General features: G+C 39.0%; 1 protein-coding gene across 3 annotated transcripts in view; it reads right to left on the bottom strand.

Moving 5' to 3' along the window:
* Positions 1-14,540, bottom strand: part of chst15 (carbohydrate (N-acetylgalactosamine 4-sulfate 6-O) sulfotransferase 15) — an 89,182-nt gene that overhangs the window by 31,707 nt on the left and 42,935 nt on the right. For all 3 annotated transcript variants that reach the window (XR_012096137.1, XM_073027630.1, XM_073027629.1), the window contains exons 2-3: positions 10,290-10,987; positions 4,325-4,664 (exon numbers count right to left, since the gene is read on the bottom strand). Coding sequence is in view for 2 of the 3 variants with exons in the window: in XM_073027630.1 (XP_072883731.1) it covers positions 4,325-4,664; positions 10,290-10,787 (838 nt within the window). In the remaining variant the exon portion in view is untranslated. The remainder of the gene's footprint in view (positions 1-4,324; positions 4,665-10,289; positions 10,988-14,540) is intronic.

The raw sequence follows: 14,540 nt of genomic DNA, 5'->3' as shown, positions 1-14,540 counted from the left end.
TAGGGCTCTAACATTTAACTGTCACTCATTCTTTGGGGCATTCCTCTGCTTTTGTGGATGGTTACGAAGAAAAAGCATGTACATTGTATACATTTCTCTGACATTAAATGTACCTTTGAAACCTTTGAAGTTAAGTTCCCAATCCAAGAACACCCTATCTTTCTAGGTAATTTGCTCCTTGATTTGTTTGCCATCCTCACCAATTCTTCTGTCCTTTTCACTCTCTCCTTCTGATCCATCCAGGTCCTCCTGTACACATCTTAACCCCTTCCCACTCACCTTTAACACCAAGCACCCTATCTTCCAGTTTTTGTCCTTTCCACTACCTTGCCCATCAGCCACACCCTCCTCCCATCTGCCTACCCCATCTCCCTTAATTGGTTCCATACTCCACCTTCCTTTCCTATCAGATGCCATCATTTGTGTTGTTTCCCATCTATCTCCATGCTATTTTTCCTACAACTGACTCCCTCTGTCTATCCTCCCCTTCTCGAGATCTATTAGATCTATTGCCACTTGCCAGCTCATGCCCACACCTACCTCTTTATATTATTATCTTCAGTTTTTCAGTTCAGGTGAAGGTTTTTAACCTTTATTTTCCCTCCACACAAATGCTGCCCAACCCAATGTATTTGTCCAGCAGTTTGTTTTCAATTCCATGTCCTATCATCTGTAATCTCTCTGTTCCCATTCCTGAATCTCCTTGGCAGAGAAGCCAAGACACTTCCACCAGCATCAGCCAAGGTGAACTTCCAGGTGGCATGAGGCCACTTGTGACACAGCATTGGGATCACTATCGGTTGGGGAAAATTACATTGAAGATGTGTTCTCCCTTCCCCTGCATTTTCTCGCCACTGAAAGCAGCCTATTCTGCAACCATCCCTTGAGTAGAGAATTCCCAAATTTGAATGACCAACTTCTTATTTTGATACTGTGAGCCCTGGCTGTGGTTCCAACCATTACAGACACCATCTCCTAATCTACCCAGTTTAATGGCTTCCTCACATGACCAATACAGTATGCCAAGTATCAATCAGTCTTAGAAACTTGGCAGCTGTGATCTCTGCAGCAAGCTGATGGAAGGAAAGGTTTTCACACTCGAATCAGGGTGATATTCAGACTAAAGAATATTTATCCAGATTTTTTTTGGCAATTTCCAGATTTCTAGAGGTTGTGCAATCGGGTGCCCCTTTGGTGTATCAAAAAAATTATTTTAAATTTTTACATTTAGTATTACCATCAAGAATAATTTGACTGGAAAGGTTTGTTGATTTTCTTTGCAAAATCCTCGACTTTGGAATTTAATATATTTTCAGCTTATTTTGCTCTATTCTGAAATTGTTAGGGTGTCTGTAGAATGCTTCCTTAGGACATTTGGAAGTTTCACTAAACCTCGAGCACTCTGGTTTATTTAAATGTTCCTCATTTGGGAATTGTGCAATCGGAGCAATAGGAAAAATAAACTCACATTTAGATTTTCAACAGATGAAGTCCTGTCTTGTTCTGTCTTTACAAAGAAGCTCACTCTTTCCAATGCACTATAATTCACAACAAACTCCAGTGAATAGTTCTATACCAATATACACCCTTATTATTCACCAAGTCAACATATCGCTCTTTTCTCTCTCTGCTCTTGAATTGAATCCACAATACCAACCTTCCTTTCCTTCACAAATTCAAACTAAGGTTACTTTATTTCACCCTTTTCAATTGAACAGTCATACTGGCACGTTTTCTGCTCCTATCTCCATAGCAACAGCCCTCTACTTTTCCCCAGAATCAATGCTAATCCACAGTTCCTACCTCTTGTACTTTTAGGTATGACTGGCAACACTGAACTGCAAGAGTACAGCAGACCTCTATTTGTAATAAATGGAATCTTGTTGTAAAAAAAAAACTTTTATTCATAACAAGGCCTGACAATAGTATACATGAGTTTGAAGGATTTGCTGCTAATATCACAGGAAGGTAAAACATTAAAGATGTCCATAAGGAGTTACTCAAGTGGGCAACATGGTAGCACAGTGGTTAGTGCACTTTATAGCACCAGAAATCAGCAAATGGAGTACAATTCCTGACGCTATATGCAAGGAGTTTGCAGGTTCTCCCCATAGCCATGTGGGTTTCCTCCAAGTGTTCCGGTTTACTCCCACATTCCATAGGTACAGTATATGGATTAGCAAGTCGTGGACATGAAGGAGGCATGGCAAAAACTACAGGCTGCCTCCAAGTACATTGCTGGATGGTGTTGGTTGTTGATGCAAACAATGCATTGTTTCAATGCACATATGGATAAATAAAGCTAATCTTTAAATCTTTCTCTATAAATTTCTTGCAAAGTAACTGAATTTAAAAATTAGGAGACATTGCAATTTACGAAACATAAAACATGGCACCTGTCCCATTTTATACTAAAAGCATCGCAGTTCATTGGACTGGTTAGCATTATGCGGTCACACCACTGAATACAAGTTAAATATAAATACTTCAGTTCTCCATTCGACATTCCATGTCACTTCTGACATGAAATAGGAGGTATGCAGCATATTTATTTCACCATCACAATTATAGCATTATAATCTCAGAATTAATTTATCGGAATTATTGTTCACAAACTCAGAGCCAGAAATTTAAATAAACATTTGTGCCAATTATTAATGTCTTTCTTTTAGGGGATAACTGAATGTTGTCGCTGCAGTAACTGTGGGAATGACAGGAAAGTCTTTCCAGTCCCAGCAGATGACTAAATTACACAAATTAGAGACCATGGAATATAACATCCCACAACTTGTGCACCCATATTTAAAATATAAATATAGAATAATGACTGGGTTGTAATCTGTAATAAGGCAAAATGCTAAATACTTAGATCATGCCAAGCTGTGCAATTGCTCATCCATATCCTTTCCCCACCTCCTGTCCTTTATTCCAGACCTTTAAATGACCAACAAATCTAATAGTCCATACACTTGTTGAGTTCATCATCATCTACAAAATGGTTGAGTGAAACCTTGATTTGGCCTGGCCATTTAATACCATGAGTTGCCATGGTGGTAACCAACTTGTATCAGGGCCAACACTGGCACTTGAAAATTATTCCGTTCCTTCTGCTAGTCAGTAAGTGATAGCTGTAGATTTTAATTCAAATTCTTACAATAAATTCAAAACTCCATTTTACCCAATGCAAATTCCCTTTTGAACTTTGTACTTTTTATATTTAAAATATGTTAAATCAGTGACTTAATTAAGGCAACAAAAATACAAAATAATGATTTCCATTTTTTACTAATCCACTATCTGCTAAAGTCCAATTTTAAATTACTTATAAATCAGTTTCTTAGTAAATTATAACAGGAAACAAGTACTTAAAATCTTTCAAAATACACATTTTAGTGCATTGTGCCTGGAGTAATTCCTGAACCTTTCCTTAAGGCCTGAAAATAAATACAATTATTGAAAACTCCCAATGGTGATAAATTCCTTTAAGAGTGTGACTTGCATAACGATTTTAGGATCATTGCTAATATAACACAGGAGGCGTGGTAAATGCAAATTTCACTCAAAATTCTCTATTCTTTTGTAGTAGTTATAGCTGAATTGTAAAGCAGCAACTCTAGATCCTTGTATTTATAACCCATAATTTTTGTTTCACACAAAATCAAGTTTTACACATCTATCCTCTACAATCCATTCATACATTTCAAAATTAAAACTCTTCTCTGAGAAGGAAATGCCTGTTGAAAGGCCTCTAGTAGCTGCAATCACCCAGTTTCAGAAGCATCGTTAAGAAATCTTCTTTTCCAGCGCTTGTTCCTATTTTTATACTCTCGCCATCATATTGAGACTAGATTTGTGCTTGGAACTCTGAGAAAAACTGGACCAGACTCCAAATAAAAATCTTCCCCAATTTAATAATTGTTGAATCGTTTACCACTGGAAATAAGTCTCAGTCATTCCTTGCTGTTGAATACTCTGGTGCTGATCTATAGTTCCGGTTTTAATGGTTTGTCTATCTCCACCTTTAGACATTCCCTTATGCTCTAAGTGAAGATGATGATTATACATTTCTCACCAAAATCGCATTGAAGAACTATTAACATTATTCTATTTGCTAAAGTACATTAACAACTTTTCAGTAAATTTTCTCTACCAATGCGAATAATATTACTATACTTTTTTAATATATCTAAACACAACATTTATTCTTAACATTGGCCATTATTTCTCATTTTTCACCACTCAACTATATGAACAGCACTGATTAGTTTAGTAATAGCAAATCTTACCTCTACAAAATCGCGTAAACAACAATTTCACCACTTACCAAACCTTTTCCTTGTCCACCAGTGAGGCTCTTTGACGATGGAAAAGCTCACTTCAGGATGCAGTCTAAGTCTGTTATACAGATCAGTAGTCCCACACTTTGGCTGTCCAATTATGTAGAAATATGGAAGACAGCGGAGGCGATAATGTTTACCACCGTGGTGTTGCAAGTGCTTCCAAATGACCTTTCTCAGGTAATCAAATATCATTTGGAAATGCCTTGTGTGCAAAAAATATGCATTCTTCTTGTAGGGGTCTGTTGATGCAGTTCCAGTATATTTCGTGTACCAACAATGATTCTTTACATTCTGAAGAAACCTCCTTGGAATGACTGAAAATATCTGTAATGTGAACATAGCAAAATATTGAAGGAAATCAATTCTTCAGTGCTTCCTTAAATCATATTGAACTCAGGCTGCTAAATATTTAACCACACAATTTTATTTTCAGAGCTGGTGCAATGATCGTCTGAGATAACATCTGAAAGCACAGGTGGCAATATTCAAAGCTTGCTAAATATTTATAAGAAAAAAATCTTAGATAATATACATTACTGGGTCAGTATGATCATTGCACCTTCAAATAAACTATTAAGAATATAATTTTGTTCTTTCAGTCTATTTTAAGAACTTCTGTCTTTTAAATTCACATTGATGGGACTGCAGAAGCAGAAGGTCTCATGCAAAGTATTTGAGCACACACCCTACAAGGAGAATTCAAATGGGTTATTTGCTTTAGTGAACAGCACTGGGGCACCTGCACTAAATTAGAATTTCTATCATCAAAGAACAATCTACTCAAAAGTTAACCAAGTTGCAGGTGAACATTATCTTGTTATAGTTAAACTTTCTACTATAGCTGCAAGGAAACACATCAAAAGACTATTTTGAAGTTTGCACAAGAGTACAAAATAGGAAATAGCAAAATGAACAGCCCATTTATTACTAGATTTGAATATTTTTTTAATGGGAGAGATATTAAATGCTATCTTTATTTTGATCTCTTCTACACTGTTACACAGTCAAAACAGCTGAGTATGCTGATCTGAAGGCCCAGCATATCAAGTCAAGTTAATTGTCATTTAACTGCATACATGTATATAACCATATAATGTATATAGAAACAAGATAATGTTTCTTCAAAGCGGGGTGTAAAGCACATAACATACATAGCACATAATAACTTATGAAGGTAAGGATAAAATCTACAGATGAATTACACATAAATAACAAATTAAAGTGCATTATATTAAATATGATAAGGTACAGAACAGATTAACCAGTGACACTTTGAATATGATGCCACAGAGAGTTCAGAAGCCTAATGGCCTGAGGGAAGAGACTGTTCCTCATTCTAACCATTCTTGTTTTTATGCATCATAGCCTCCTGCCAAGTCAAAGAGGACGCTGGATAGATGGGTGGGATCCTTAATAATACTAAGAGCCCAGTGTATGCTGTGCTGCTGATAAACGTCCCCAATGGACGGTAGGGAGACCCCTATGATCCTCTAAGCCATTCTCACAGTTCTTTGTAGTGACTTCTGGTCCGATGCTCGACTGCTCCCATACCAGATGGAGATGCAGCTTGTCAGGATGCTCTCAATGGTGCTCCCCTAAAACACAATTAAGATGGAGGGGGTGGTGTGGGGACATTTTCTTGAATATTTTCATAATGCCCATTTAGATTAAGGGTGCATCCCTCCCTTTTCTCTTCTTTTATATTTATATCCCTTACTTCCAGCTTCTTACGGTTAAGATTTATGGGGTTTTTTATGTATAAACATATTATAGTTTAGGTAGTAGGCAATATACCTTCTTTTTAGAAATACAGCTCTGTGGTGATACAGTTCTGATTAACTTTTTTATATATCGTAAGGTTGGCTTGGAGTTGGGTAGTGGGAGGGTGGGGCGGTAACTACTTTATATGATTCTACTATGGGTGCTTTGCTTAATTGTTATGAATTGTACTTTGATATGTTTCTTTTGCACTGTATAAACCTCTTTTTCTTTATTTTTTTTTTGTTTTGTTGCATTGTAAAAACTTAGACGGTGGGGGGGAGGAGGCCTTGCTTCCCTCAATCATCCTAGGAAGTGGAGGCCATGCTGTGCCCTCTTGTTCAGGGAGGTGATATTAAGAGACCAGGTGAGGTCATCTTGATGTGAACTGCAAGGAACTTGGTGCATTTAATTCTCTCCACGGAGGAGACATGTATTCGTGGAGGGGATGGTTCGTCTGCACCTTCCTGAAGTCAGCAATGATTTCCTTGGTCTTCTCTACATTTAGGCTTAGGTTGTTCTTCTCTCACCAATCCACCAGCTGCTCCACTTCCTCTCTATTCTCCGTCACATCATCATTCTCGATAAGGAAAACAACTTTTGTGTCATCTGCAAACCTGATGACAAGGTTTGAACTGGATCCTGCAACACAGTCATGCTTCAGGAGTGGGCTGAGCACACAGCCCTGGGGAGTGCCAATGCTCAGCATAATGGAACAAGAGATGTTGCTGCACGCACGGCCTGACTGTGGTCTTACTATTCAGCAGTCCGGTATCCAATTGCAGAGGGAGGTGCTGAGACCCACCAAGGGCAGTTTCCCCAACAGTTTCTGGGGTATGGTGGTGTTGAATGCTGAACTGAGGTATATAAACAGTAGTCTAGTATATGAAACCCCATTTTCCAGGTGGGACAGGACAGAATGTAGAGCAGAGGCTATTGCATTGTCAGTGATTCGACTTGAGCACTAAATGAACTGGAAGGGGTCCAATGTAGCCAGGAGAAAGGCTTTAATGTGCTCTATGACCAGCCGCTCAAAGCATTTCATAATGGTTGATGTTAAGAACTCAATCACATTACAGTGGCAAAGCTTTTACTTACAGGTCAAAATATTTGCATTTCAAATCTAATAACTGTATTTGCTTGTTTCGGTTCCAGATTTAAAAGATCTCAAGGACATAGCTGAAGAGCAATCTACTGTCAACAATTAAACAATGTTGCTCAGGTAAAACTGATCTTTTGGCCTGATGTTGATCAAATGTCCTCAAGGCCATGCAGGAAAAGGAAACAGAGGATTCGGTTGGATGCAGAATGCCTTACAGCTGCAACTCTTTAACAATTTCCTGCACCTAGAGTGGTTTATAATGAGAAGGGCCTTCCCATCAAAACCTTCATGCACAAATAGAGCACCAGTTTCACTGTATTAAGTTCTCAAGTCAGATCATGCATCTCCTTTAAGTACGTGTGTTAGTCAAGAAGGTCCATAGTTATTGTTAAAAGTTCAAACAGTAGTGTACACATGAGACTGCTATGTGCTATTCCCCGTGTCACATCAGCTGAGACAAACATCATCTGAAACTCTGATACATGAAGCCCCATGCAATCAACTGTTCTACTGAGGCTAGGTTGGGTAGAGGTTCCTTCTGTCTCTGGACATTGAGAACAGGCCCGTTGTAATGACTTCTTAAACATATCACTGATGGAATGTATGCAGAAAAATAAAAATTGGTACATGCTTAGTATTTTAGGATGTTCTTCATGGACTGATGTGAGAATCAATATGCATTTTGCATATTTCCAGTTCAAAATGCATTTAGTTCCATAAAATTCAAAATTGAAGTAAGTTAAAGACCATGCGGTGAAGGGAAGATGATGCTGTTTTTCATCTTGAATGCGTTTGTGGAACTGTTACAGCCTATGATTTATAGTTTGGAGATCAACTGAGAGATCCAGCACTTTGTTCTCTCCAGGAAGATTCTGGGAAGCGAGCACAAGCTCAAGTTCAAATGCCCTCGAGGAGAAGAAACTATGAGACTGTGAGGCACGTGCTGATGCTTGACTCCATTTCATTGATTAAAGCTTCCATTATTTGCCAATCAAAGCATCGGGGGAAGATTGAAACATCGAGTCAAATGCAGAAGGCAAGCAAGGGTTTAGCACTGACTAACTGCCTGCTGAAGAAGGAGCCCATGTGGCCTATCACTGTGCCCAGAAGGTAGACCTCTGCATTCAAGTGGTGTCTCTCTCTTTCAATGACGTTGCAGGATGTTGCTGCGGTTCTGCTTTTATGGATTTAGACTATGCACTCTGGATTTTTTCAACCTTATGGTTTTTGTATTCTGTGCTGTCGCCCGTTCTTTCTCGTTGTTTTTGTGCGGAGGGAGTGGGGTTAGTGGGCGATGTTCTTGTTGAATTTCGTACGGGGGGAGGGAGGGTTGATGATGGTGTTGCTCTTCTTTTCTGTGCATGGCGGTGGGTTTGCTGTTTCCCTTTGAACTGATGTTCATGATTTTCTTTCTTTTGTGTCTATCTGGAGAAGAATCATCTCAGGGTTGTATACTGCATACATATGAGGAGTGATTGATATGTTCATGGCCTAAGGTAGAAGGGTCAATTTTAGAAAACCTAGCACGTTTATTTTTCAACATAGTCTCCTCCTACATTTACACGCTTAGTCCAGCGGTCGTGGAGCATACGGATCTTGGACCTCCAGGAAGTGTCCACAGCAGGGTGATTGATAAGTTTGTTGCCTACGGTAGGAGATGAGTTATACAGCTCTCATTACATGCACATGCAGGTCAACTCTGAGTCATTATGCAGAAAGTTTAAAGTTAGTAACTCATCAATTAATAACATCAAGGGTGATTGATAAGTTTGTGGCCTAATGTAGAAGGAGATGTTATTAACTTCAAACTTTCTGCATAATTACTCAAAGAGTTGAACTGCATGTGCATGTAACTAGAGCTGTATAACTCATCTCCTTCTACCTTAGGCCACAAACTTATCAATCACCCGTCTGTGGACACTTTCTGGAAGTCCAAGATCCGTATGCTCCACGACCACTGGACTAAGTGTGTAAATGTAGGAGGGGATTATGTTGAAAAATAAATGTGCTAGGTTTTCTAAAATTGACTCCTTCTACCTTAGGCCACGAACATATCAATCACCCCTCGTACATAACAAATGAACCTTTGAACATTGTAAAACAAATAAGCCATGATTGAACAGCAGCGCAGACTTGATGTATTGAATGGCCTAATTCTGTTCCAATGTCATATGATCATTCTGTAGTTAACAGATACCAAGTACCAGAGATAGATCATTTTCTAATTTTGTACATTCTTACTCTTAATAACTGCAACTTGGAGTGAACGAATACTCCAGTGGACGTCATGCAACTGTGTAGTAGATGACATTGGCCAGAGGAGCACACGTATTGAGGTTTTGATCATTTTTGAAAGGTGCTATAATTTACTTATATGCATCTTGATTTCAGAACATTCAAGTGGGTGTAATTGGGATCACAAATCCAGAGTTCTTATTTCAAGTAGTTATGTAAATTGAGAACATTATACACTTTTTGTATCCTTTCAAAACACTGTAAAATCCTACATCTGTTGATGGGCAAGGTTAACTAATACCGCGAGAGATCGAAAACTAAAGTTGCAATCTTGTTTTATACCACACATCACTGAACATCGAGGTAGCTAACTAACTATTGTATTAATACTCAAAACGTAATGCTCCAATTTCAAACTGTGCAAAATGGGAAAGCGATGATCATTACCAATTAAATCTTTTTCAGCACCAATGAATGGTGGCATTCAGCATATAATGAGATTTGACATACAGAGAATATATCTGGCTTCAGTGTCTAATGGCAGTGGTTGACACAGCAGTGAATAAGGTATTTCAATGTCTGGAGCAAATAATGTTTATTGCTAAGTAACATTCTATTCAGTTTCCAACTAGCCTGCTACATGGTCCAACTTGTAAACGTGGCATATACGGTATCAGTCAGATCTCAGCCCTGAGATAGATTCCTAAATCATGTAAATGGGTCATTAAAATTGTTGCATTCACTATACTTTAAATGTTAAAAATCTAAAGGTTACAAAAATAGTCATATAATGTATGTTGACATGTTATTGATAAACAGTGATTTTACATATAAAAAATTAAATTCCAACTTACATGTGCTTCTTCTTTGATAAGATCATCCCACTCTGGCAGTCTTCTTGGCGTGAGTTGAAGTTTGGAATTGTGGGTTTTAATAATGAGTTCAGATTTTAAATAATTATTACTTCCAACCCAATTTCGTGGTGAGGAAAGGTCATCAGTGTCATCTTCAAACTCTGTCGAGTCCAGTTCTAGGAAGTTATTATTTGTGCTGGTACTGTATTGGAATGGGGATGGAGTGAGCAGTAGTCTCTGTTGGTTTCTGGTTAAAATATAAGATGCCATTACTAGGCATAGTATTATTACACCCAAAAATAGGGTGCCCAGTTTTGCTTTCCACGCAAAAAGATATCCACTCCATTTAAACCTGCGTTCTGCTTTGACCTCCAGTGTTGCAAGCAAATTCATTGGTTGCTGCTCAGCTTCATAAAATAGTCCATGTGGTTTCTGAAAGTCTTTGTTAAAAGTAAATGAAACAAACTTATTTTCTGTACAATTGGGTCTTGAATGCATTTTACATGGCCAAGCATAGGTTCATGGTATCAGGCTAGTAAATAACTACATCTCCAGTTGAGGTCCTTGGCTGATTAATTTTGGCATCTTACCATTGAAATGGCCTCAGTTGAAATGTAGATTGGCACAACCTTTTTCCTAAGCCATGTGAACACTTTCCTGATGTCAGGCAGTGGAGATAATCAATCTTTAAAATCTACCTGTAGAATAAAGAGAAAACCAGCAGTTAATATAAAATAGCATCCTATACGTGTACTTCACACACACATCCAGAAGTGTTGTTCACAGCAACACCTCTCAGCACCAAAAATTTATACAAGAAAGTATTCACTGTATTAATTATGCTAAGATTGAGGAATATTATTACTAATGCTAAAGGCATTCAACAATGCTCTGGCATTTCATTTCAGCTGGCAATTACCGATATAATTTCTATAAAAGTATACAATATCAATTTACATAAACTGTGCCAGAGAAGGTTATTTTTGTCACTTATTTGACTGTCTTTTATTAAAAATTATAATTGCCACAATTGATAAGAACCTGTTATCATATGTTTTCTTTGCTGCCTTCTGCGTGAAAAAATATCTGTATATTGCAGAGGACAGTTTTTGCTGATACATTTAAATACAAAATTTAAGATGAATTTAGCTCCTATGTTAATAGCACTGAATTCGTCTTATTCCCCCCCCCCCACCACACACAGTACATCACATGCTGATTCTTGCAAAAATTTCAGAGGATGCATGGAGGTTTAATGAAAATACACTCAATGGCTATTTTATTAGGTATGATAATTCAAATACCTAATCATCCAATCATTTGCCAACAACTCAATGCATAAAAACACACAGACATGCTCAAGAGGTTCTATTCTTCTTCTTCAGCTGTCCATCGATTTTCGATGATGACTGAACCTGGGCAAGGTTGTATGGAAGACCTGTAGTTGCCCATGCTGCAAGTCCCCCTCTCCACATCACCGATGTTGTCCAAGGGAAGGGCATTAGGCCCCATACAGCTTGGCACTGGTGTAATCGCAGAGCAATGTGTGGTTAAGTGCCTTGCTCAAGGACACAAGACGCTGCATCAGCCAAGGCTCGAACTAACAACCTTCAGATCACTAGACCAACACCTTATCCACTTGGCCACGCGCCACACACAAGTGGTTCCATTATTGTACCGTGTAAACATCAGAATGGGGAAGAGATGTGATCTAAGTGCCTTGGACTGTGGAATGATTGTTAATGCCAGACGGGGTGGTTTGAGTATCACAGAAGCTGCTGATCTACTGGGATTTTCACACACAACAGTCCCTGGAGTTTGCAGAGAATGGTATGTAAAGCAAAAACTAACCAGTGTGCAGTAGTTCTGTGAGTGAAAACACCTTGTTAATCAGAGAGGTCAGACTGCTTCAAGCTCACAGGAAAGCAACAGTAACTCAAATAACCACATGTTACAACAGTGGTGAGGAGAACAGCATCTCTGTCGAAGTACAAAGTGGGTGGGCTACAAACAGATGACCACAAATGTATACTCAGTTTACATCATTATTAGATACAAGAGGTACCCGATAAAGTAGCTACTGAGTTAAGAAATTTAACTACTTAGAAACTGTGGTGAGCCTTAATAACTATGTGATGTAGCCATTAGACAGCAAGCTACAGACGCTTTTGGCTAAGCACCTGCTCCTGTAAGCATCAGTAGCTGTTGAAGGAATAGGCTGCACTCTTTCATACAAACACATGCTACATCAGGGATCTCGACAAAAGCAGGCTAGGGTGGAATCAGGATCAGGAGAGGAAAAATGACTAAAAAAGCTTCTCCTGGCATTCTAGCACAAACCTCGGGTGTTCAGAGGGTCAATAGGAAGGTCAACTGAAGGACCAAGTGGAGCAAGGTGAGGGAGACTGGGATTGCCGGTTGTGAGGAGAAAACTCGGGTCGGGAAATTAAGTGAGGCTTTAGTCCAGCACTGTGTTGAGCTTTGTGGCTAGGCACAGCTCAGACACCATCTACAATATAAGTTCCCCAATGTCACAGTTGAATCTCAGATGGTGAAGAGGAGGTATTCAGGAGTGAGATAGATTGGCTGGTTAATTGGTGTCTCCAACAACCTTGTACAATGTCAGTAAGACCAAGGAATTGATTGTGGACTTCAGGAAGGGGAAGTTGAAGGAACACACACTAGTCCTCATCAAGAGATCAGCAGTGAGCAGTTTCAATTTCCTGGGTGTCAACATCTTTGAAGATCTATCCTGCCTGGGCCCAAAATATTGATGTAACTGTGAAGAAGGCCTGTCAGCAGCCATATTTCATTAAGAGTATGAGGAGATTTGATATATCGCCAAAGACTCTAGCAAATTTCTACAGACATACCATGGCGAACATTCTCACTGGTTGCATCACTGTCTGGTATGGAGAAACCAATGCACAGGATTGGAAAAAGGTCTGACCTAACCTTCTCACCATCAAGGACATCTTCAAAAGGCAAAACCTCAAAAAGGTGGCATCCGTCATGAAGGACCCTCACCACCCTAGACATTCCTTCCTTTCATCAGGAAGGAGGAGGTACAGAAGCCTGAAGATGTGCACTCAATATTTTAGGAACTGCTTCTTACCCTGCCTTTTACCCTCCACCATTGAATTTCTGAACAGTCCATGAACCCATCAATATTACCTCACTATTTTGCTCTCTTATGCACTATTCATTTATTTTCATAGTTCTTATTGTAACCCAGAATATTTTTTATCTTTTGCACTGTATTGCTTTCACAAATCAATAAATTTCATGACAAGTATCAGTGATACTAAACCTTATTCAGATTCGAATTCTGATTCTATGGCGGGGCATCCTTTTTACATTCTTACACTATGACATCAAACATAGTCATGAAAATATCATCCACTGGCTAATAAAGAAACTGCAGGTTTATTTTCTTATTTATTTATTTATTGAAATACAGCATGGAATACAGCATGGCTCATTCAAGCCATGCCACCCGGCAACCCCCGATTTAATCCTAGTCTAATCACGAACAATTTACAATGACCAATTAACCTACCAACCGGTATGTCTTTTGACTGTGGGAGGAAACCCATATGGTCACGGAGAGAACGTAAAAACTCTTTCCAGGCAGTGGCGGGAATTGAACCCGGGTCACTGGTACTGTAAAGCATTAGGCTAACTGCTCTGCTAGCGAGTTGTCCTGCAGCTTTGGGTTTACCATTGCTGGGCAGCCAACTTCTTCCAAACTTACAAATTGTACACAAACTTTGAGTGGTGTGCTACAGTTCAAGCACAGTTTGCTTCAAGAGAACAAGAGCATTGTAACATTTGCTATGTGTACCATTTGCAAAGTGTGTCATTGTGTTTCTGAAGTACAGGCCTACATTGAACTGAAGTTAAGCAAATATTGACTGGAGTTTATTCAAAAGTTAATTGCTATTCAGGGAGCAAATTACTGAAGCCAATTAAGAAAGTGGAGACATTGTGGTTGGGTTATTTTATGTCATAGCTGAGTTTAACCATTGATTGCAAATGCTCTGACTCTATGCTCTATTGACTCACCCACTAGTTGACAAAAGATGTTTACAGTTCCCTCAGCGAGGCATTGATCGTGTGGATAGTCAGAGGCTTTTTCCCAGGGCTGAAATGATTGCCACAAGAGGATACAGGTTTAAGGTGCTGGGGGGTAGGTACAGAGGAGATGTCAGGGTTAAGTTTTTTTACTCAGAGAGTGGTGAGTACGTGGAA

The sequence above is a fragment of the Hemitrygon akajei genome, chromosome 23 (assembly GCF_048418815.1).
Source record: "Hemitrygon akajei chromosome 23, sHemAka1.3, whole genome shotgun sequence".
Taxonomy (NCBI): Eukaryota; Metazoa; Chordata; class Chondrichthyes; order Myliobatiformes; family Dasyatidae; genus Hemitrygon; species Hemitrygon akajei.
Note: the sequence above shows the minus strand (reverse complement) of the source record. Positions and strands in the feature narration are given on the sequence as shown.